This window comes from Drosophila rhopaloa, unplaced genomic scaffold (genome assembly GCF_018152115.1).
Source record: "Drosophila rhopaloa isolate 14029-0021.01 unplaced genomic scaffold, ASM1815211v1 contig_115, whole genome shotgun sequence".
Lineage (NCBI taxonomy): Eukaryota > Metazoa > Arthropoda > Insecta > Diptera > Drosophilidae > Drosophila > Drosophila rhopaloa.
Window position 1 is genome coordinate 11,346,081 of NW_025334990.1, and position 21,384 is coordinate 11,367,464.

The 21,384-nt window shown below is 39.9% G+C and overlaps 6 protein-coding genes across 7 annotated transcripts; 2 read left to right on the forward strand and 4 right to left on the reverse strand.

Moving 5' to 3' along the window:
- Nucleotides 1-1,065: 1,065 nt before the first annotated feature.
- Nucleotides 1,066-5,045, reverse strand: LOC108046200. Its single transcript, XM_017125783.2, has 3 exons — nucleotides 4,541-5,045; nucleotides 4,131-4,485; nucleotides 1,066-4,073 (listed from the first exon to the last, which is right to left on the reverse strand). The coding sequence occupies exons 2-3, from the start codon at nucleotides 4,324-4,326 to the stop codon at nucleotides 1,066-1,068; spliced, it is 3,204 nt and encodes a 1,067-aa protein (XP_016981272.2). The 5' UTR covers nucleotides 4,327-4,485; nucleotides 4,541-5,045.
- Nucleotides 5,046-5,311: 266 nt separating this feature from the next.
- LOC108046216 (odorant receptor 49a) lies at nucleotides 5,312-6,660 on the reverse strand. The gene is made up of 4 exons (XM_017125798.1): nucleotides 5,885-6,660; nucleotides 5,626-5,827; nucleotides 5,423-5,578; nucleotides 5,312-5,368 (listed from the first exon to the last, which is right to left on the reverse strand). Exons 1-4 carry the CDS (start codon nucleotides 6,658-6,660, stop codon nucleotides 5,312-5,314), a joined length of 1,191 nt encoding a protein of 396 aa, XP_016981287.1.
- A 1,729-nt stretch (nucleotides 6,661-8,389) lies between these two features.
- On the forward strand, nucleotides 8,390-9,142 carry LOC108046211 (larval cuticle protein LCP-22). The gene is made up of 3 exons (XM_017125794.2): nucleotides 8,390-8,444; nucleotides 8,503-8,917; nucleotides 8,980-9,142. The coding sequence occupies exons 1-3, from the start codon at nucleotides 8,430-8,432 to the stop codon at nucleotides 9,048-9,050; spliced, it is 501 nt and encodes a 166-aa protein (XP_016981283.1). The 5' UTR covers nucleotides 8,390-8,429; the 3' UTR covers nucleotides 9,051-9,142.
- A 692-nt stretch (nucleotides 9,143-9,834) lies between these two features.
- LOC108046198 (larval cuticle protein LCP-30) lies at nucleotides 9,835-13,171 on the reverse strand. Of its 2 annotated transcripts, XM_017125780.2 has the most exons (7): nucleotides 13,050-13,171; nucleotides 12,590-12,725; nucleotides 12,175-12,201; nucleotides 11,650-11,800; nucleotides 11,569-11,584; nucleotides 11,017-11,180; nucleotides 9,835-10,669 (listed from the first exon to the last, which is right to left on the reverse strand). In XM_017125780.2, the coding sequence occupies exons 1-7, from the start codon at nucleotides 13,086-13,088 to the stop codon at nucleotides 10,228-10,230; spliced, it is 975 nt and encodes a 324-aa protein (XP_016981269.1). In that variant the 5' UTR covers nucleotides 13,089-13,171; the 3' UTR covers nucleotides 9,835-10,227. The 2 variants fall into 2 exon arrangements, with proteins under 2 accessions (XP_016981269.1, XP_016981270.1); XM_017125781.2 differs by lacking the exon at nucleotides 12,175-12,201.
- A 1,824-nt stretch (nucleotides 13,172-14,995) lies between these two features.
- Nucleotides 14,996-16,628, reverse strand: LOC108046199. Its single transcript, XM_017125782.1, has one exon. The coding sequence runs from the start codon at nucleotides 16,610-16,612 to the stop codon at nucleotides 16,145-16,147; it is 468 nt and encodes a 155-aa protein (XP_016981271.1). The 5' UTR covers nucleotides 16,613-16,628; the 3' UTR covers nucleotides 14,996-16,144.
- A 3,875-nt stretch (nucleotides 16,629-20,503) lies between these two features.
- LOC108046206 lies at nucleotides 20,504-21,314 on the forward strand. The gene is made up of 2 exons (XM_017125788.2): nucleotides 20,504-21,113; nucleotides 21,178-21,314. The coding sequence occupies exons 1-2, from the start codon at nucleotides 20,505-20,507 to the stop codon at nucleotides 21,250-21,252; spliced, it is 684 nt and encodes a 227-aa protein (XP_016981277.1). The 5' UTR covers nucleotide 20,504; the 3' UTR covers nucleotides 21,253-21,314.
- Nucleotides 21,315-21,384: the final 70 nt, after the last annotated feature.

The window sequence follows — 21,384 nt, forward strand, 5'->3', positions numbered from 1 at the left end:
TAAAATGTATTGTAGAAGCAACCTATGTAGTCTTTTGAATATTTTTCGAAGCCTTCTTCTCAGTTAAACTTAAATTCTGTAGCCAAAGTTCAAGAGATTTCTGTGACACCGAGATCGGCTTAAGCTCTTAAAATCCTAACCAAAATCCTTTCGAGCTCAAGATCAAATGTTAATAGCCAAACGACAACTCCCAGCTGCCCAGATATTCGCGGTGGCATCTCTGTAAATCGGTTGTCCGCATTGATTTAGCTGTTGCGTAAGAAGCTAGAGCCGCCTTTTGGCCAATTCGTAGCTGGGTCTGCGGACCAGCCTGGCATACTTTGCACTGCCTAATGCTAATGTCAATGCGGGCATAAATAAATAATTGCACACCGCAGCAGAAGTCACAAGCAATGGACGAGGCGGCGAACCAGTTGCTGCGGTTAAATGTCAGTGGTTCTGGTCATGTCGCGATCCCAGCTACTGCAATTTGGTGGAATACTGTGGCTGGGAGTGGGAAATGCTAGCTGGCGCTGGCGCTGGTATGAGCTGCCCATTTCATGGTCAAGGATAGCCAACACTGTGCTCCGGTTTGCCGGCCTAAACTGGTTCGAGTGGTCAGGAAGGTGCAACGCTTAACTGGAGCACATGGCATCGAGCAATGAATCATGGGCTGACCTTAAGCTTAAGCCAACACCAGTACACCAGTTCTAAGTTGCCGCATCTATGCTAATCCGTCTGGGCATCCGAGTATCGTTGGGCTCAGTTTATTAATGTAATTTATGCAAATTGACAAACATCTCAAATGGCAGAGGGATCGATCTGCAGCACGTGGGCGTCGTCGATTACGGCTCATGGCTAATTAATGCAAATCGCGGCCAAGACATTTTTTATGCGGGAGTGGGTCTTCGGTAACTCCCCCCATAAGCGAATTTGTCACGCCAATGCTCTGACATCAAGTTAAACTTCCCTCTTTACCTTTATTGCCAAGTAATTACCAACATTTCTCAGTTATTTCCCATGGTAATCGCTAGGTAATGCCGTTAATTAACAAGCTATTTTATTGATTTTATTTATAAATAGCTATTAGCCACATTTCAAGCTCACCACTGTAAATAATATTTGCAGAATCAAATCCACCAACCAGCTGACGATGGTTAGTATAACCAAATCTTTGTAATTTAAAAACTTGGATCGGAGTAATTGTAAACTTTGGGTTGTTGTCAATCCGAAATATGTAGCACACAATGTGTAGGAAACTAGTAGTTTGCTGATGAAGACACAGAATCTTTTAGCTCGGGACATTCGTGGAAATCTAGGCGATTCCCTCCAATTTCCGGTCACAGGTTGCCACAGTGAGTAATTGATCCAAAGCAGCTCAAAGTGCGCTTTGAATCGAGTCTTCCAACTGTCGAGGAACCTTACGTCTCCAGAACGATAGATCAAGGATGATGACAATAAAAACATATTATTTTGTATCCATTTATTGACCATAAAGACCTGCGTTTCGCCGGCTTGAACATCGGTCACCTCTATGCGGCGCAGATACCAACTTGAAAAACGTCCCGCATTGTTATGGTAAACCAAAACTTTTGTGGGTATACGGATGTCTCGCGTTCGTATGCATATATTTAATGTGATATTTTGCTTAAGAATTATATGCTCAGGATCTTGTAAGATCGTAATCTTCCGCTGGGTTTCAAATGGGCTATATAATAACAGCGTAACCGATGCGGTGGTCCCGGAATTCAAGCGACCTCCGACTTTAAGACAGACTGTCAAGTCATGTAGCTCTCCTGTAGTCTCATCCTCCGTCTCAAAATTCTGATATAAAACCGTTCTACTGGGAAGAACATTTCGGTATAAATAGAACAAAAGTATCCACAGTAGTATAAAAACCAGTGTAATGGCATAAAATATCACAATTTTAACATTGAGATGTGGTTCTGTATAGACACCAACTGGAACCTCAATGGGAGGAATATAGTACAAATGGTTGGTGTATGTTCCCAGGATATCGCAAGTGCAGCGAATTCCCTTCTTGCAACTCAGGTCCATTGTGGGGTAACATCCAAAGTGTAACCATTTTTGCTTGTCCGGTGGAAAGCTATATGGCCAAACATCACAGCTACGAATTTGAAAGGAAAACGAAAAAGTGGCCGGTCCATCGGCTATTGGTGTATTGGGGCTATGTTTAACCGAAATATTAGAGGCAATTCGTATTGCAATATAGGCCCGCCTTCCTGAATGGCAATTATTTCGCATAAGCAGTACTTTAATTTTATCTAACGCCGGGATCAGGCAAGTTGAAGTTTCAATTTCATGAAACAAAGGTTTATACCTCGTTTTTAGCACTATCTGTAGATCGTGAGTGGTCTTAGTGAAATGTACAGCCAGTAATGAGTGTTCCATCAGCATTATGCGGTACATACGAACTTCATGAAGAGTCCAAATGGTTCCCGTTTTCATGCAATTTACATATATTCCAGCATGGGAAATATGATCCGAACGCTTCTTTCTCGACTGATTTAGAACAATCGGTTCGGCGTGATATGTCACCTTCGTTTTAAAGGAAATTTTAGTTTTGTTGAGCGGTACTTGAACGGTAAAGTTATCTTCTTTTTCATAAATGCGAACAGAAACTACAAGAGCACTTGGTTGTTTCTCTAGTGGGTACCACCAATTTAGTTTCTGTTTAATAGATACCACCTTAAGACAGCCATGACCATGATTTTTGCGCAAAACTTCTTCAAAAACGCCTGGCGTAAAAGTAACAACTTGAATTTTATCCCTTGTCCTTACAATGATGTTTTTTTTTGGAAATTTGTCAAAGCATTGAACTTCCACTACAACTTCCTCTTTCCTATAACCAGGATTTAATTGGAATTGATTGCGTTGAAAATGTCTAAAACTTCGCTGAAGGCGCTCCGTTTCCGATGTAGAGTTGAATATTACCCATGGAAATATGGTTTTTCCGATGCCCAATGTTTGGACGGATCTTTCGATAAGGTCAATTTGCTGATTATAAATTGACCATGGAGGTTGGTAGGTCATTTTGTGTAATCTTTTCATCATTTCATAGATCTTTAAGCAAGCTAAAGAAATGTCAATAAATGGCTTTTCCGTTAGAAAAGATATATTATCGTTGAGGTGTATTTCCTGTAAGTTATTATTTATATTCATAGCCACCATGGATAGTAAAGCTTTTGTCTTTTGATCTACGGGATATAAACGGTGTGCTAATGTTAAACTCAGATTAACCAATCTTGCGAGTGAACTCCACGATTGAGGATGGATCGATGTGAAGTTATTTAAAAGAAGTGTTCCAGAATCCGCATTGGTTAGGTGAGACGCTAAGGATTGTATGGTTTGTAAATACCGATGCAGAGGTCCTTCTTCCAGAAGGCTTTGAACTTTATGGGGAACTTTGTTCAGGGCATTGACTTTAACCTTTATCCAACTGGTGTGACAAGACCAGAAAACATCGCATACCAGCACTTTTATGAAATCGGTGACAGGTAAGTAAACTTCGCAGTTGCAATCTAGACAGCTATTGAGAAGTACTGGACCGGCATAATACCAATACTCTATTGGGTTGTTCAATGACACAAAGTTTCGGCAACAGGGATAAAATGGTGTGAGTGCCTCGTAGCCTTCTTTTGGATTCACCGAACATGTCCCACCAGTGGGACTCAAATTTTTTACCAGTGTCTTACTTTTTCGACCGTAGCGCCCATCTTCCGATGAAATGAGAAGCTTTACGCGAATCTCATTTAATGATGTTCGTAAATCCATAACCAGCTCCTTGGAAGTAAGTACCAACTGACCGTCGATAAACCATTGGTATCTTACATTTTGATTTCCGCAATTGGTGCATATTGAATCGAGATGCACCTTCGAGTTCGGAATGAAGAAATCCATTCTACAATTCTTTACACATTCTATCATTATTTCTAGGATATTATAATTTATCATTTTAATAATTTGCTCTGTTTGCGAGGAAATATTAGGATTGTCATCTCTAGACACTTGCAAGCGAAAAATATATCTACAACCAGTTTTTAAGGAATTGGCTGGAATAGAAAACTCAGCAACTAATAAAAAATAACATTTTTAAAATATAAATAAAGGTTTTCATGGTAATCTCTCACCCGACGATATGTTTTGATGGCAAAATGGATTACGACTATCGTCAAATGAGTAGCAGTTCCAATTATAGTAAGAAAACTGAATTTCCTTACTTCTCTTAGAGAAGTCGTAACTCGTGGAGCCGTTCATCCAAAGTATTTCACTTTGCTGGGCCCTTCTAGTTTTACCACCTAGAATTACAGCTTCCACCTGACCCATAACCAGTTTTAGATAGCAGCGGGCAGAGAAATTCAGTCCATTAAGGTTTCCCTCGACTTCAAAAACATACAAATTCCGCCACAGTTCATAGGAAGTGGGAAACCGCAATGTAAATGGCCGAATATCAAGGACTGGACTATGTGTATTATATGATGCAAACTGTGCTGTGGAAATGATGAATGGAAAAGGTATCTTAGTAATCTGGACTACTCACTTAACCCAATCGCATCCTTCAGTCTCCAATTATATGTAGTCCTGGTAGTTAAATTGCAGTTTTCCAGAAATAAGCCAGTAATAAAAAGTTCTCGACTGACCAGTATTTTTCTTGGGGATCGGGGATTAGAGCACTTTGGCATTGTCAAACGCGGGGAGCAATGTTCAATGAGATATACATTAATGGGAACGATTTCTTCTATTTCATATAGCAATGGCGTTGGTTTCATTCGACCAAATAGCCTAAGATTCTCATCACTTATCGTCCAAAAACTTGCGGTTAAATTTGCAAAATATCCCTTTTCATAAACAGGTTTTACTTTCGTCTTAATTCCAAAATACGACAGTTTCCTACTGATTGATAAGGTTTTCTTGAACTTGGGCGGCATCACTTTCGTCACGTTTCCAATCTCAAAAAAGGCCAACAGGTAACTGGGAGTACTAAGATGTACTGTAATTGTGCAATTCACTGGAAGTTTTTCCATGGTTATAAGGACATTTGTTTGTATTCCGTAGGGCACATATTCATTGCAATACACCTTCATATTGGCTTCTTTTAGTTCATTGGATTTAGCAAACTGATGAGTCAAATAAACTAATAAAAGTATAAGTATTTTTTTATTTATAGACATATATTCATTTTTACTAAAGGAACTGATAGAAATCTCAATGGATCATTTTTCCCAACATTTAACAAAAATCTTTTTGAGTGACTAAACTTCTTGCAGGCAGATCTAATTTCTATGTAAACTAACGATTAAATCTTTTATGTTTACTTCTCCACAGTTTGACGTATAACCATAAAGAATTGATATGTAATCCTTATCAACTGTGAATAATGTAAAATAATTATTTTAATAAGACATAATAGTGCTGAACTTACTGTCTTAAAGGTTTCCAGGGAAATAATAATAATTCCCTTTGCAGATATCTCCGCAGGACGTTGGGCCTGCGCCATAATAAAGAGTATTTCCTTTTTATATCGCAAGGATCCTTCATACCATTTGTGTTCATATGCAGCCAGAGCTACATTGGTACTCTATAAAGATACTTTAGTAGTCGTCCAATAACTTTTATCCTACTTACCCAATCTTGGAGCATTTGTCCATGTAGACTGACCATATAAAACTGAGCTGTAACGCTAACAAAAAGCATCATATAGGAAATGCCTTCCATGTTAAAACCCTGTACGACGGTATAGTAAGCTGTACAGCAAAGTAAACTAGCAGTGGTGAACAAGTTAGAAGCCAATAAAAGTCCAAATACAGTATTCACGTCCTCGTGATAGCTATCAAAAATAAAAAGTTAAATTAATGCAATAAAGTTACCAGTTGTATTTACTTACCGGAGCATTAGTTGATGTTTTTTGACTAGATTTACCAAAAAATCACAATCCTCTCGTTCTCGTTTCCGATTTGGAATGTGTGAAGATAAAACCTTGGCCAAATAGGCAAAGTGCATAGAGATTTGACTCGTGGTGCACATCATCCAGAGATCTGTGCCCAAACTCACATTCACTATAAATTGACTGTAGGTAAGATCGATAACATATGTCACCACATAACCGAATGGGTTTTCCGAATCAAAGCCAAGACGTGTGGGATAAATTCTTAGATAGGAAAATTCGGCTTTTCCGAACCCTATTAAGTACATAATACACGATTGAAACAGAGGTCCCAGTGCCATGAGGAGCATCAAAGCATAATAGAAATACACAATATATCGAGGGGTTCGTGATAAGTAAAATGTATTGACATCGTATTTCTTTTGGCACTGTTCTTCGTGGGGATATACATCTTTCAGGTTATTACATAGCACTCTTAGGTGTTTTCTATATATCATGAAGGTGACAAACTTTGCCTGGGCACTGAACATGTAAAAGAATTGCAGGGCCTGTCGCATGATTTTCGAGGCACTTCCTTCCACGGAGTCCCATTGAATAAGTCTTAAGGTCACCATGGAAGCCTCGTAAAAATTGCTCACCATGCACAGAATAAAATAGCCACGCATGAGGATTTTCTGCCATCTGGGCCTGGGTGAGTCCATTAAATCGTATCCCAAGGTCTTGAACATAATGCCAGCCATGTAGGTGTAATTCTCGAAGGAACGGTGTTCTCCCATTTTCTCTTTGACTGCTGACATTTTCCACTTCCAACTTTAACTGGCTTTTGGAATTCAACGACCTCTTGTTATATAACCAGTAAAGGGACGTACCGGTTTATATAATTTGCCCACTGAATAATTTATGTTCTAATTGTTTTGTCACTCAATTGCTAAGCAATTTGTGGTTTAAGCTGACACCTTTTTTAAGTGTCATTAGCTGATTTATAATTTAAGGTGTGGTTTAATTTTACCTACCCGGTGTCATCGGTTGCAACATATTATAGGATATAGCTAATCTAATATTATATTCAAATTATCGCATCCCACGCGCCGATACAAACGGAACTCCACATTTGGTCTTGATTACATGTTAAGTCTGTTGTTTAATAATTTATCAAAGCACAGACAACAGAACTCAAAACCTAGCTTATTAAAAGCTAACACAAAAACTCAATGAATATTTAAATACAAAAGTTAAATAAATTCGAGCCAATTAATTAGATGACAAATATTCAGCGGCTCGTTTATGTAAATGAGCTAATAAAGATCTTTTGTCTAACCTATAGGCAGATCTTATTTAACGCATTCCGCAAAGCCGCGACTTTAAAATCGGAACCATAAAAAATACGAATTGCCAACATTTGGACATTTATAGTTCAAGATGTGGGCAAAGTCGGGTTCTGTTTTGAATAGAAATCCAATTTGTTTGGGCTAAGCGTGGATTGCCTATTGATCTCAATTTGCTTTGTTCTCATCCATCGCAGCCATAAGAATGCTAATTTGGGCAGTTAAATAAATAGTATTCTCGTTTTAAGGTGCACATAAAAGGTTCCAATTAATAAAACGAAAACCTGTGTTAGCTGGCACGTGACTTTTGCTGACTAGTGTAGACACAATTACATAGCTATTGTTGCACTCGTTGACTGCTGTCAAATCGCACGCGAAATGTGAAGGCCGGCGATGCAATCGAGATGACTTCCCCCCAATCCTCCGGCTACTGCCCTCCACCTCCCAGATATCTTCTCCACAGCCAACTCCAACTTCATTCATATTTATTCATGTGCCCGGGTCTCAGTCGCCCATTCATGCTTTATTCACCTCGATTTCTGATGGAAACAATAAATTATATTCGACACAAATGAGTTGAGGTAAACAGAAATGTATGCAAGGTTCGTTAGCTTTTTTTATTGATTACCTAAATGAGAAAAATCTTAAAATATAATTAATCATTTTCGTGCTAGCTTGGTTAGTCAATTGCCTATAGAAAGTTAATTAATCCGTAATTTTGTAGTAGTGATGTAAGCCTAAGTGGGTGGAAAATAATGGAAACTGTAAATCCCAATTAATTTATTCACTGGCTCCTCGAATTTCACTACTGAATACAAAATATTTCTATAATCGAAATTAGCATTTATATCTTCATATGGTTAAACACGAATAAACACTTAACGCCCCCCAGCTGTGTTTTTGCATGTTTAGCCAATCGTTTTGACTGCTACTCTCGGCTCACCTCAGAAGTTGCTACTAATTTTAATTATACAAACAAAAGATACGCGAATTATAATAAAAACCAATCTAAATTCTAAACGGAAATTGTCAAACTCTCTGGCCCGAAAGTTTTTAGCTGCCCGCCGACCAAATACAATAAATTTTATGGACTGAAATTTGATGCTTATGCAAAATGGGCTGGTTGAGACTCAAAGTTGGTTATAAAACGATCTGTTTGCCGCGGAAGCTGTTACAGTTCTGTCGGACAGATCATCGTTGAAAGTTGCCAAAAAACCAAAATGTCTTTGAAGCTGGTAAATTTGTTTGAACGCCAAAGAAAGTGTTTTGATCTAATGTTGAGTGTGCTTCCAGTTATCCTGCCTTTTTGTGCTCACCCTGGCTACGATTGCCTGTGAGGGTCAGACCCAGTACAATCCCTACCTGAGGAACCCATACTACAGGGATCTGTACTATAGGAATCGCGATTTGTACAACCTGCGGCGCTACTACGATGGCTTCTACAAGAAGTACAATCCCTACATTGCCGCAGCCCAGGCCAGAATTGTGCAGCAGAAGAACGATGTGAACTATGGAGCGGGATCCTATGCCTACAACTATGAGACCGAGAACGGCATCCATGGCGAGGAGCGAGGTGTCCCGGTGAACATCGGTAACCAGCAGCAGGAGGAGCAAGTGGAGGGAGCCTACTCGTTCATCACACCCGAGGGTCTTCGAGTGGGAGTCAAATACCTGGCCGATGCGAACGGTTTCCGTCCCGTGATTACATGTGAGTATCTTTAGAGGAATACATATAAGAACACTGATTTATTATTATATATTACTCTTTAGATGACGGCGTGAACTCCGCCTTTTACGCAAGTCAGCCAGCTCCGGCCAATGTGGTATACACCAAGCATTGAGATTGATATTATAAACTGCTTAGTTTAGTGAAAAAACGTGTGTTCAGCCTTCCTAAATTAATATAAATAAATACTCAAAATATAAAACATAAGGTTTACTCAAGTTTTTCATTTAAATGAAGGCAGCCATTTTTTCTTTTATTTATTGATTATAGACCACTAAGCTCTTTTTTGCTTGTTAACGCCTTAAAAGCTCTTTCTATTTATTATTCAGCGTAAAAGTGTGCTTTGATTAGTATCTAAAAGTTTAAAACAATTAACTAGAATGCGTAATGTGAAATGAAATGACTTAGATTTTGATTTGAATTATGCACGATTAAGTGGCTTCTGGCAGAGTCATGAAATACTCATAAAACCACAAACATTAATTTTTTTTTGGAAAGAATGGAAACTAGGGATTTGGTAATCTAATGTAGTGCCAGCCCTAATCTCTTAAAACATATTTCTATATAATCATTGTTTGCAAGGTCAGACTTAAATTCAGCTCGAAAAAATTGGGTCAATTCCCGCTTATCGGAATTGTGTATACCAAATGTATTCGGCGCCTACAGAGAACACGTACTTAGATTGAGACTTGTTTTTGTTCGCCTTAGTAGGTTCAACAAACCCATTAATTTTTTTAAACACTGCCCGTATATTGTGTATTGAAAATGTTGAATTAAATTTGGCAAAATGTCAGACACTTTCATTATCAACTGCGTTTTGGCCTTTGAAACGAAATATGCCGTTCAACCCAAGGGCCTTAGGTGATCTTGAAATTCCACAAAATCAAAATTCTTGGTAATTTATAACAAATATTTAGTAGGTTTTATTTCGATATACCATATAACAAATTAGTTATCTTATGCATAGCAACATCGTCAAATTCGACAAGTTCGACAGATAAATAAATACGAAATAACATAGAAGCGGACTATATGTACGAATATTCTCCGGTAGCAATTCGATGCTGATATTAATCACCTTCCTTTTCCTTTTCCTTTTTTTGTTGATTTTTTTTGCGTTATTGCGATGGCTTGTTATAGTGTTTGCCCGTTGATCAAATCACGGCAAATGCATGGGGAATGGAGTTGGGTGTTGGATTTTGGATTTTGGATTCTGGATGGACTAGGACTGTTTCTGGGGCTTGGGTAGCGGGAACATATGGCTGTGGATGAGGCGAGCTCGCAACTCGCACTTAGTGGGATCTGTGTGCCTTTCGCAGGCGCTCCATCTCGACCTGCTCCAAGCGCTCCTCCTCCTCGGCGAGTTCCACCTCGTGCTCCAGCATGCGGATCTGGTCGCTCAGCTCCTTGGGCATTGTCTCCAAATGGATCTGCTTGATCTGGGCCTTAATCTCCTTGGTCATGTGATTGATGCGGAAGCCGCGATGGTCGAACTGAGCTCCGCCATTGGCCTTGTGCTGCTCCTCCACGTACTTGAGAGCGCGGGCGATGGCCTCGGGAATCGGATGGATGTGGTCGCCTTCGGGCATGAAGCCACCATCGTTGGAGGCGTAGTTCACGCGGTACAGCTTGCCATCGTCGCCGGTGTACTCGTAGTAGCCCTTGGCATGGGTTCCTCCGGTGTGGTGAAGCTTGGCCTGCTCCTCGCCATATATTCCGTTCTCGGTCAGGTAACTATTTGGTAAAAGATAAGTATTTAAATGGTAAGTTGGTTTCAGGATCGTTTGCTCTCGATTTTTTATAAGCAGAATAACAACTTGGGAATTATAATATTAAATGTAATTAGATCCTAAGTAGTGGGAAATGTTATTAAAATAAGATCTTGAAAATTCTAAGACGCAATATTGCAAAAAAACATTTTGAGAAATATAAGATGCAAAATCACCGTGAAAGTTTTGGATTTTTACATGCTGCATGACAACTTGATAATTCTAAAAGTATTTTTTTTCAATTACCAAATAAAGAAATCCCGAAATGATTCTTCTAAAAAATTAATTATCTTTCTTCAGCTAAAAACTTACGAATGATCGTATTTGTCCTGCTTGCGGACCTCTTCCTTATGCAGAATCTTGTGGCGACCCTCGTCATCGTAGTTGAACAGGATATTCCGGGGCGTGGTGGTGGTCGTAGTGGTTGAAGTCGTCGTCCTTTTGGTGGTTGTGGTGGGTTTCTTTGTGGTCGTGGTCTGCGAGTGTTGTTTTGGGTGTTGTGATCATTTGCTTGTATTCGGATCTGGCGTGTGGGCATGCGTGTTGTGTGGCATGGTTTTTGGTGGTAAAGGATTTGGGGGACATGCAGGATACCGTGTGGTGGGGGTGTCATGTAGCGCGGAATGTTTGATTTAATTGCAGAGCCGAAAAACGTTCGCATTTTTGCTTGGGCTGATTATGAAAGCAGTGGGTGTTTCGGGAATTTTGGGTTTTGGGGGAAGTGTCGCTGTGTTTGCCGGATGTTGGAATTCGGGGGGATCTTGGGGGATCTTAGTACTGTGTGCTCGGTTGGTGATGGGGTTCATGATCGGGAAAGCCGTACTCCAAGGGAATTGCTGGCACATTAAACTCGGCGTTACTTACTGTGTACAGGTCGTGGCTAAATAAGGAGGAAATATATAAAATAAATCACAATACCCATACGAATTCAATTGAGCTACTCACTTGTAGGGCCTGTCGTCATGGACATAGGGAAGATTCAATCCGGCATAGGGTCCATAGCCACCGTCATAGGGATTGGGAATGTGGTGGTAGACTCCGAGCTCACGCTGATCGTCCACATGTCTATAAGGCTGTGGCATGTGGTGATAGCGACCTTCAGGGAAACAAAACACATCAATGGTTAGTGGACTGACCAATAATTAATGTTCCGTTTTGTTTAAGTGTTTTTGGTGAGTGACTTGCGTTTAAGTTTTGAAACTATTCAAGTTATACATATCCAACATTAGATATTTACAGAATTAATTAGTTTCTCATTAAGTGTTTGTACAAAGGAGGCAGTTGAGTTTTAAAATCTTTCAATTTAGTGCTAAACTACAGTCGTTAAACTACAGTTAAGGCAAAATACACAACAGTGCAATAACCTTAGGGGTATTTTTCAAAAAGGGATTTTTGACTGCTTTTTGTGTGGAATGAGTTCGGATTTGTGTGATTCTGTGTGAGTAATGTGACTTTCTTTCAGTTGTTTACCTAAACTTTCTTGCGAACCACTCCGTCCTATAGTACGAGTATAAAAGATTAAATGTTTAATATTAGAGTGCTCAAATAAGAATTGCTTTTTGGTTAGTGTTGGAAGCTCATCTCAAGGCCTGCATATTTTCATTTTTGTTTACAATTTCGCTAATTTAAAACGTCAGCCTTGAGCTTGAACTTATTAGACAGTCAAGAGATTATTCGTATAAGTGAGTGTGTGTGTTATCGATATCATCGGGTATACAAATATACATGTGTGGTATAGTATGCATGTTAGTATCTGGGCAAGTCTGACTTGCTTTTCGATCGATTCACAGTGCTGGGGGGGTTAGTGGGCGGCGGCAGCGGCATGCAGTCAGTGGGCGTGGCAGTAGGCACGATATTTTTTAGGATGGGGCTCACGAAACAATACCTTCGTTCTGAGTATTCCCATGGTACCGTCCATCGTCGCTGGGGCGATACTTTCCATCGCTAGAGGATTGCTGTGGAACAGTATACTTGCCATTATCGTCCGGAACTGGACTGGTGTGGCAGACAGCAAAGAGGGCCTGCGGAAGAAGAGGATGTGATTTGTATTATTTCATTAAATGCGACAGGAAGTGGCATCAATAACTTTGAACATTTGAATGTACTTGATCACTAAGCATTTGAGTTTTTAATTTATCTGCGGATCCTGCTAATGATTCAACGGCTGAGAAAAGGTGCAGCAGCCAAAAAATTTAATTGTGCTAAAACTTGCTCGGAAACAAAAACTCAAGAGGTAATTAAATTAGGTTGGATTCTACTTTTTTTTCTGACACACATGAGTTACACTTGGCGACACAACACACTTTTGGCACTGATCAGGATACACATCCTTTTTCGCTACTCACCACAACCAGGGCGAAGCTCAGCATAGACTTGGTGAACATGATGGCTTTGATTATCCTTTTTGGGGGGAAATATCCTTTGACTTGTTGTCCGGCTGACTGGGTAATCCTGCTCGAAAGGCGACTGCAACAGGAATGTTTGGTTTCCCTTCCAGTACACCGGGTTTATATAGAAATAAGCCAGGTTCGCAGTCGCAGCGCTGCTCTCAACGCATCGACGCGCCTAAAATTCTCCGAGAGAAGATTCGTCGGTTCATTTCGGTTCATCAGCTAAATTTCTTGAAGAGAAATACCCCGAGCTGCTCCCTTTTGATTTTTAGACAGATGATGATGCCGAATTCTTCTTGTCTCACCTTTTTGCTGGCTTCTCTCGCCCTCTCCAACTTAATCGCTCTCCGTAACAATAATTTAAATAGCGTATCAATGCCACAAGTAAATGTAATTACACACATTACCAATTAAGCAATTTGTATTATTTGGCAAATGTCGCTTTATCGAGTTCATCGCCCACTACATTGATCTTTTTGGAGCTAAGGATACTGGGCTTTGGATGACTCGTCATCAAGTTGTTTACTAGTGGTTAAAAGAAATTCCCAGGTTTTTTCAACAAAATTGTCATCGAAATTCGGCTGAACAATAAGAGCGAATCATGTTGGCATCCATTTTAATTAGCTGATAACTGAAGGTGAAGTTCAGGTCAGCGCAGACGTCACTAAACAAAGATTAACATTCTTAAACAATATATACATAGGTGAAACGTATTTAGTAATTTGGTTTTTCTGTGTCATCGATGTGGGAACAATATTTCAGTTTGAGCAAGAAAGAAAACAAATTGAATTATACGAAAACAAATAAAACATGAAATTCATAGTGCAAAAGTCATGGCGTATACTTGATATTTAAAAACATGCTAGAATCCATATCAACAATCTGTGTGTACGAAATAAGGTAATTTATATTTTTTAATAAAATCTTTTAATATATTTATTTTATGTTTAGATTTGCAGATAAAATCCATAGAACACAAATACTTTTGTATAATACCAAGAGTCTGCGGGTCGTATACTTAATATTTTATTTTCTTAATCAATTTTATTGACGATATATTGCAAGGAAGCAATATTCAAAGTAACCCTATATATAACTTCCCCAATCCCAATCCCAATTCACAGCTGGAGCCTGAAGTTAACTAGTTGTGGCAACCGATGACAACATCGCATCGCAGATTCGTATCCCCAACTACCTGGAGGCACTCGGAAGCGCCATAAAAGTGCCGTAATGAAATCATAAATTACGCACCAGCGGAAATACAGCAAAAAACTGTACAAACAATATAAATAAAATAAGAAACAATTCAGACAATGCGCACGCCAGCCGCAATGCGAAATGCATTAATATCGGAGCTAAAGATCGAGATGGAGATGAGGATGAGGATGGGCTTCGGTCTGAGTTTCAATTTCGGGGCTCACAGCATACAGCCAGTCGTGCATATAACCGGAATCGGATGGAACCGGCAAAAAGAAAAATGTTGTCAAAAACGAATTTAATTGTTTGTGGCAAACGTTGACACCGAGGCGCTGACAGTGATGGCTTGGGGATCGGCTTGGAATGAGTCCTTAACGGTTAGCATCTATAGATGCTGCCAAGCGAAGAAAGACATATAAATCTGATCATAAGTTGTTTAAAAAAAAGACAGCATTTTATATTTTATATCGATATATTTAATTTTATCTCCCATATATTTTAGTATTGTTGTGGATCAACCAGAAGTCGGAAAGGTTTCATAGCATTGTAAGGAAGTGCTGATTTTTCTGCCATATGGAAAACCAGAAACTATAATCTTAAGTTTGTAACCACCCTGACTCCACAAAGACTTTAATTAAAATCCCAAATTCTACATTTAATAATTACTATTATTAATATTATTTTTATTATTATTAATGCCTATATATAAATAGCTAATCTAGCCTTTGTTTTAAATTTTAAGTAAAAGCCCGGAAAGAAATTTATCGGTAAGTCTAATATTTGATATCTATAAAACAGGTATTTCATTTGTATCCCTTCATTCCTTATTTTAATTATACAGATCAACATATCTATACCATGGGCGAATGAAGGTAGAAAAAGGCGCTTGAAGGTCAATCTAATGTGTTATTTGTAATATTTAAATATAAAATGAAAGCTAAGTTTAAACTCTAGTCCGATTGCTTTCCGTGTATGGCCGCATGGAGAATGATTGTCAGTGCACATTGGCGGGCATATGGCGATTAATAATAGCCATGCACATAAACTGTGATTAAAACGCCGCATCTTGGGACTGCCGAGTATCCAAGCACCGATGCTGGATACCGAGTGCCGAGTTCGAGTTCGAGTATCGATACTGCGTCACAGTCACTGCACTCCAAAGGTCGTACGCTGAACCCAGATCCGATCTGGAGACCAAGACGAGATCCCAGTGCAGATCGGGGCGGAGGCGATCCCGACGATCACCCGGAGCAGAGCAGATTGGTGGGTGAATCACGGCGCGTGCTGTTATTGTTACTTTGCGAGGTGGCTCTCGGATTCGGCTTTTGGCGATATCTATATGGGGGCATTCATTAAAGTCACAAGTACTTAATAAATATTTAAATAAGACGACTTTTTAATCAATTACAAGTTCGATTTGTGATGTTCAGATGCCTGCCTCTTGATTTGCATGCTATTCCAAATCACACCGCAGGAGTGCTGCTGGTGTTATTTTATTAATCCAACGCAACATATACTTGGTATACTTGACATTGACCTTGAGCCGCAAGCTGGCCAAATCTGGCACTTTCTTCGATGCGTCACATTCCATATCTCAGGGTCCAGGTAGGATCGTTTCGGTTAGATTTTAATCTGGCCGGCCGCTCAAGTATTTACGATCCATATCCAATGTCAGAACGAGTTTGTTTGGGTTTATTTGGTATCAGTGACTTTATTGACAAGGCGTCACCTTTGAGAAGTGTCGCATATAAATCATTAATCTGCTTAAAACTATTTCTGCGGCCTAGAGCGTTCCAGGAAGTGGTAAATTGCTATTACTGAACACGAGAACACACCCCAAAAAGTGTCGTCGACTAGACGGGAAGAAGGATTTTCCCACAGACGAGGGCCAAGAAGATCAGCAGTGTTGGCAGCCGGAAGTTCGATGAGGGAAAGCTGGCTGAATTGCACAGTGATCCACGGCAATTACAGTATTCTGCTTTATCCGTCTTGGTGCAGCCCTCCGGCAAATCCATTACGACATATACATCAACCCACTCTTTCACGACATAATCTTGGGTCTTGTTAACCTGTCTTGCACACCCTCTCCGCGTTGTTTTCCACTGCTTTCCATTTAACTCATGAATCCTGGTGATCTTCGAGCACATCGTTGAGTTTGGACATTCCTGCACCCGTCCTATGGAATTCAATGGAGGACCGCACGAGGTGTCCGACTCCTTGCACTCGTAGCATTTAACCACTTCGCCAGAGGCCAGACCCAGCATCAGACAGACGACGCTGATCCAGCATAGCCCCAGTGGGAGCTTAGTTCCGCTTCGCATGATATCCGGACGCACACTGCCCAGCGGTCTTCCGAAGTTGAGTCTCGTGGAAGAGTATTTTCAAAACAAAGTGATTAAGCCGAGGGAATCAGCATGTGTCACTAAGTCAAACCCTTGGTACACAGCTTACAGCTGATATGCAAGCGAATGTGGAATTTATCTCAACCGACAATGTTTTGTGTTGCTTTTGGCGGGCGTTCCCATATCTTTCAGGGCTGTGAATTGGAGCATTATGCTAGTAGAGCATATTTGTAATATTCAGCGGTTATTGACGTAATCTTTGGGGCAAGCCCTGATCTTTTGCTTAAATGCATACTGTAATTGTAGTCTGCTTATTGTAGTATGCTTAAATACTTTTACATTATTACCAATTAAACCACTCTAAATAATAGGACCAATAGAAATACTAAACTGTGCTAACAATGCAGATATAGATGTTAATGTATCTTTACAGATCTCCGTTTTTTGTGCATTGAAGCTCTGAAAACGCATTCTTGAAAAATGTCGGCTTCTAAAATATAAATATTTAAATATGATTTTAATTGAAGCGCAGTCAAAATCTTAAAGCTGCCTACTAAAATCACCAAATACCCAAACCTCTAGTCTTTATACCCGTTACTCGTAGAGTAAAAGGGTATATTGTATTCGTGCAAAAGTATGTAACAGCTAGAAGGAAGCGTTTCCGACCCTATAAAGTATATATATTCTTGATCAGGATCACTAGCCGAGTCGATCTAGCCATGTCCGTCTGTCCGTCTGTCTGTCCGTCTGTCCGTCTGTCCGTCTGTCCGTCTGTCTGTCCGTCTGTCTGTCCGTATGAACGCTGAGATCTCGGAAACTATAAAAGCTAGAAGATTGGCATTTTGCATGTAGATTTTAGAAGTTCCTACGCAGCGCAAGTTTGTTTCAAAATGGTGCCACGCCCCCTTTAACGCCCACAATGGCTTATATACGATTTTAAAAATTTAAATATTTCGGAAAAGTAAAAATGCAGTTTTATTGTGTTTATCAATACCTATCGAAATGTAGAAGAAAATTTTCAAATCGGACCATTCGTTAAAAAGTTATGCGTGATCAAAGTTTCTATCTCCATCTCCCTCGCACTCCCTTTACCTGAGTAACGGGTATCTGATAGTTGGGGCACCCGACTATAGCGTTCTCTCTTGTTTTTGTTGAATTCATTGAGTTAAAATTAACAAACATTTCCAAACCGATTACAATAAGAAATTACGTTATTTCCAAGGCATTCCTGTTTGGGATCAGGAGACCTCTCCGCCCGGCTCCGCATATGATTTACAGGTATCTTCACCTCCCAATTCTTTTCAGAGTCTTTAGCATTTAGCGCAAAACAAATGAAACCTTTATAGGCTGTGTATTCCGACAATGCCTATAAATTAGTCTCATTTCGCGTGGGCATTCATATTTCTCCTCTGAACTTGGTTTTTTTGATTTTTTTGTTGAGAACTTTTAAGTCAGAAATTGTTCACCCGGTTTAGCAGCCAGAGATTTGTTTAATTATCATTCGCTCTCTTTTTGGTTTAATTAGTACACTTTGTGGCATCGCATTGTCATCGGATGTGAGTGAATAAATCAGAGTTGCACGCCTATAAATATTGGTAACTGCTGAAGCCAGTTTAGCCACCGAATGCCAAAATAGATGGATTGCTTTTGGTAGCAAACGGTGCATTCACATTTTAATCGACTCCATTAACTACAAGCGATTTATGCCAGCAATTGCTGGCATTTGTTTTACCCAACAAATTCATTTACAAAACGAAATTTAGCTGTGAGGCCAAAGTAACTTGGCAACTGGAGCAGGGCCCAAAAAACAATGAAACAAATTACCACTCACAATGACTTGTAATTAGATTCGAGTTGACCGAATGACATCTGATTACCCAAACGTGGTATTCGACACCTGGACTTGGAATGGGGAGCCCTAAATAACCCGAGTTCAAAGCTCCCAAATTATTGATCAATCCCGTATCTCACCCTCTCTTGGAGGTGCTAAATAAAATAAATTTCAAAGCAATTTCATTTCGGCTCTTGTAAGGAGAAGATAAAATAAATTTTAATAAAAAGGAAAAATCACGTATAAATAAATTTTGCAGCCTGACAAGTGCGAATAAGAGAAATGTGTTTTTATATTTCACCAGTGCCTCTGGATGAGATCAGCGCAATGGAATTTAAATATTATTATGCAAAGCGAACTTCCACAGAACTCCCTAGGTCCAGCAGATAAATCGAGTCGGATGGAGCCCGGAATTATCGTTAAATATTTTACTGCAGGCGCCGTCTGGTGGCAACAAAGTCTGCGGTTAAAATCAATTTATACGACCATATTGTATAGTTGCCAATTGTCAGTTGTAAGTGGTGATAATTTGCGCACACGCATAAATTTCGACGCGAAGGACGATTTGTAAAAAAACTGCTGGTTGGTTGGGGAATATTCAAACAAGATTAATTAATTGGCCGCAAAACACCAAATTACGCACCATATTGTTGACTACCCACTGCCAGGGGCAGTCTCTCTTTATTTATTTCAGATGAATAATTTAAAATCTGGATACAATTGGCGATTTCACAAACCAGACTCACCGAGTCAACGAGAGAGGGGAGAAATGTGAACCTGTTGGCTTATCAACAAGTTGCAATTATAATAGAATTTTTAATTGCCCACCGATGATCCATCGATTGTCTGGAATCGATTAAGTGAGAAACCTGGGTTTCTTAACCCCATGAATCATGGGATAACTATTTTCGTTAAGTCACTTCCTCACCATGATCGAATAATCCAAATATGCACAAGGTTCGAGTCAAGAGTTCAAGCCAAAGAACCTTGTTTTGGGGGCGTGGTTGCTTTCGATTTCTCACATCTTTTAAATATTCTAGAGTTTGGGATCCACCACGATGTTGTGATTTCCAAAATCATCGGCTCTGACTTTTTGATTAATGAATATCGAATCGGCTGCGTTGACCGATCTGCCAGCTTGATTGATTGACAGCTATTATTGTTATTAATGCTCATTAAAACAAAACGGGCGTTTCATTGTTTATGATGCGTTTTAAATTTGATTTAAACGACACTAATTACCTTTGATCCTTTCGGATTTGCTGAAATGTAAACAAATTGAAACTCGTCTCACCAATCGATCTTCGATGAATGGAGCGGTTGAATGTCTTTTTTTTCGGGGGTTATCTCTTCTGGGTTCTGGAAGCTGATTCATAAATCGTTAAATAAAAAGGTGAACGACTGCCAAACAATCATTTAAGGCCGGTTTCTAAACAAGGAGTTATGGATAAATTTATGGATATTTATTTATTTTTTTATTTGATCATAAATTTTAGATTAAGACATATCAGCCTCAGTTATCACTTAGAATTTGGTAAACGACTTGTTAACACTGTAGTTTGTCTTAACAACGAATATTATTGATTTTGAAATGGACTGTTGGTCAAACAGGTTAAACCAAATACTTACCAATCAAAGTTTAATTGTAAACATAACTAATTATGATATTTTAACATTTTTTTAGAGGTGCCATCTGCCTCCTGCCGTTGTCGCCCCCAATTTTGATCCGGCTTGCCCCGACTTGCATCTCAGAAAGGTTAAAAGCGACACGTTGTTGCCAATGCAAACGAGTTGCTAACTAAGTTGCTTCTGTCTGAATGACTTGTTAGTATGCAAAGAATTTCTATACGGATGAGCTGATATCGATTCACCGGCCACCGAATCAGCTCGCGTCCCGCCCATATTAAAGATATATAAACGATGTCGTCTTGGACATAAACCCCGCGATTTATTAGCTAAACGACAATCGGCTATGGGGATCAAAACTAAAATGGACAGCGGGTGCATTGGGGTCGAGTCAGACGTAATCAGGTAGTCGACATGGACACACGTTTGCTAGTTGCACTGTTGCTGATCGCGGCTGCCAGGGCAGAGGATCAGGACGAAGATCTGCGAAAGCGATTGAAGCCCGGCCGATATGTTCCCCAGCTGCACGGAGCTACGGGTTGGTATATGCCGGATAATAGTGGAAAGTACCAGCACGATCCCCGACCCTACGACGGTGGTTACGGGGATCGTGGTCAGCCGTACTCCACCGATCTGCGGGGCATTTTCCGGAATGCCCAGGAACAACTGGAGGCCAGGGTGCAGGAGGCTGGTGATAACCTATCGCTCGGTCCCCGGGATCATCTGCGATTCATGATCGACTTCAACTTCAACGGCACCGGCTGGCAGATAATCCAGTTCCAGTGGGTGCGAGATGGCGATGAATCCAATCCCGATGCAAAGCAGTACAGCTATGTGAATGAGAACAAACTGTGGGAATCGGATCAGGCCTATGAATACGGGGAGCCCAACGATGGTTGCGATGTGGACTGTCAGCCGGATACCGCAGAGTACCAGGAGTCAAAGGAGCCTGTCCAGGAGCCAGTTGGAGAGCCAGTTGAGGAACAGAAGCAGCCAAAAGATGGCATCAATGCAGAAAAAGATGTAAGTATTTGAAAAATCTTTTAAATAAAACAAAACTTCACACTTTTGTCTAATTTACTTTCAGCCCGTCCGGATTCACGACACCATCAATGAGGTCCTGGAGTACATACAACAGCGAATCCTGCCTACATTGAGATAAAACTATTACCTAAATAAATAAAGAATCACCCGAAATACACACTGAATCATTATAAAAATGTAGAGTTAGTTGTTTATCTCAGAGGGAGGTTAAAAAAAATGTTTTAAGAAATTAAAAATCTAATCACAAAAC

Excerpts from the sequence above, each read along its gene's own strand:
- LOC108046200 (XM_017125783.2), bottom strand. The coding sequence starts at position 4,326 with ATGGGTCAGGTGGAAGCTGTAATTCTAGGTGGTAAAACTAGAAGGGCC. Across the intron at positions 4,074-4,130 it reads CCATCAAAACATATCGTCGG|TTGCTGAGTTTTCTATTCCA; the intron begins GTGAGAGATTAC and ends ATTTTTTATTAG.
- LOC108046216 (XM_017125798.1), bottom strand. The coding sequence starts at position 6,660 with ATGGGAGAACACCGTTCCTTCGAGAATTACACCTACATGGCTGGCATT. Across the intron at positions 5,579-5,625 it reads GACAAATGCTCCAAGATTGG|AGTACCAATGTAGCTCTGGC; the intron begins GTAAGTAGGATA and ends GTATCTTTATAG. Across the intron at positions 5,369-5,422 it reads CCCTGGAAACCTTTAAGACA|TTGATAAGGATTACATATCA; the intron begins GTAAGTTCAGCA and ends CATTATTCACAG.
- LOC108046211 (XM_017125794.2), top strand. Across the intron at positions 8,918-8,979 it reads TTTCCGTCCCGTGATTACAT|ATGACGGCGTGAACTCCGCC; the intron begins GTGAGTATCTTT and ends ATTACTCTTTAG.
- LOC108046198 (XM_017125780.2), bottom strand. The coding sequence starts at position 13,088 with ATGTTCACCAAGTCTATGCTGAGCTTCGCCCTGGTTGTG. Across the intron at positions 12,726-13,049 it reads TGAGCTTCGCCCTGGTTGTG|GCCCTCTTTGCTGTCTGCCA; the intron begins GTGAGTAGCGAA and ends CTTCTTCCGCAG. Across the intron at positions 10,670-11,016 it reads CAGGACAAATACGATCATTC|TTACCTGACCGAGAACGGAA; the intron begins GTAAGTTTTTAG and ends TTTACCAAATAG.
- LOC108046199 (XM_017125782.1), bottom strand. The coding sequence starts at position 16,612 with ATGCGAAGCGGAACTAAGCTCCCACTGGGGCTATGCTGGATCAGCGTC.
- LOC108046206 (XM_017125788.2), top strand. The coding sequence starts at position 20,505 with ATGGACACACGTTTGCTAGTTGCACTGTTGCTGATCGCGGCTGCCAGG. Across the intron at positions 21,114-21,177 it reads GCATCAATGCAGAAAAAGAT|CCCGTCCGGATTCACGACAC; the intron begins GTAAGTATTTGA and ends ATTTACTTTCAG.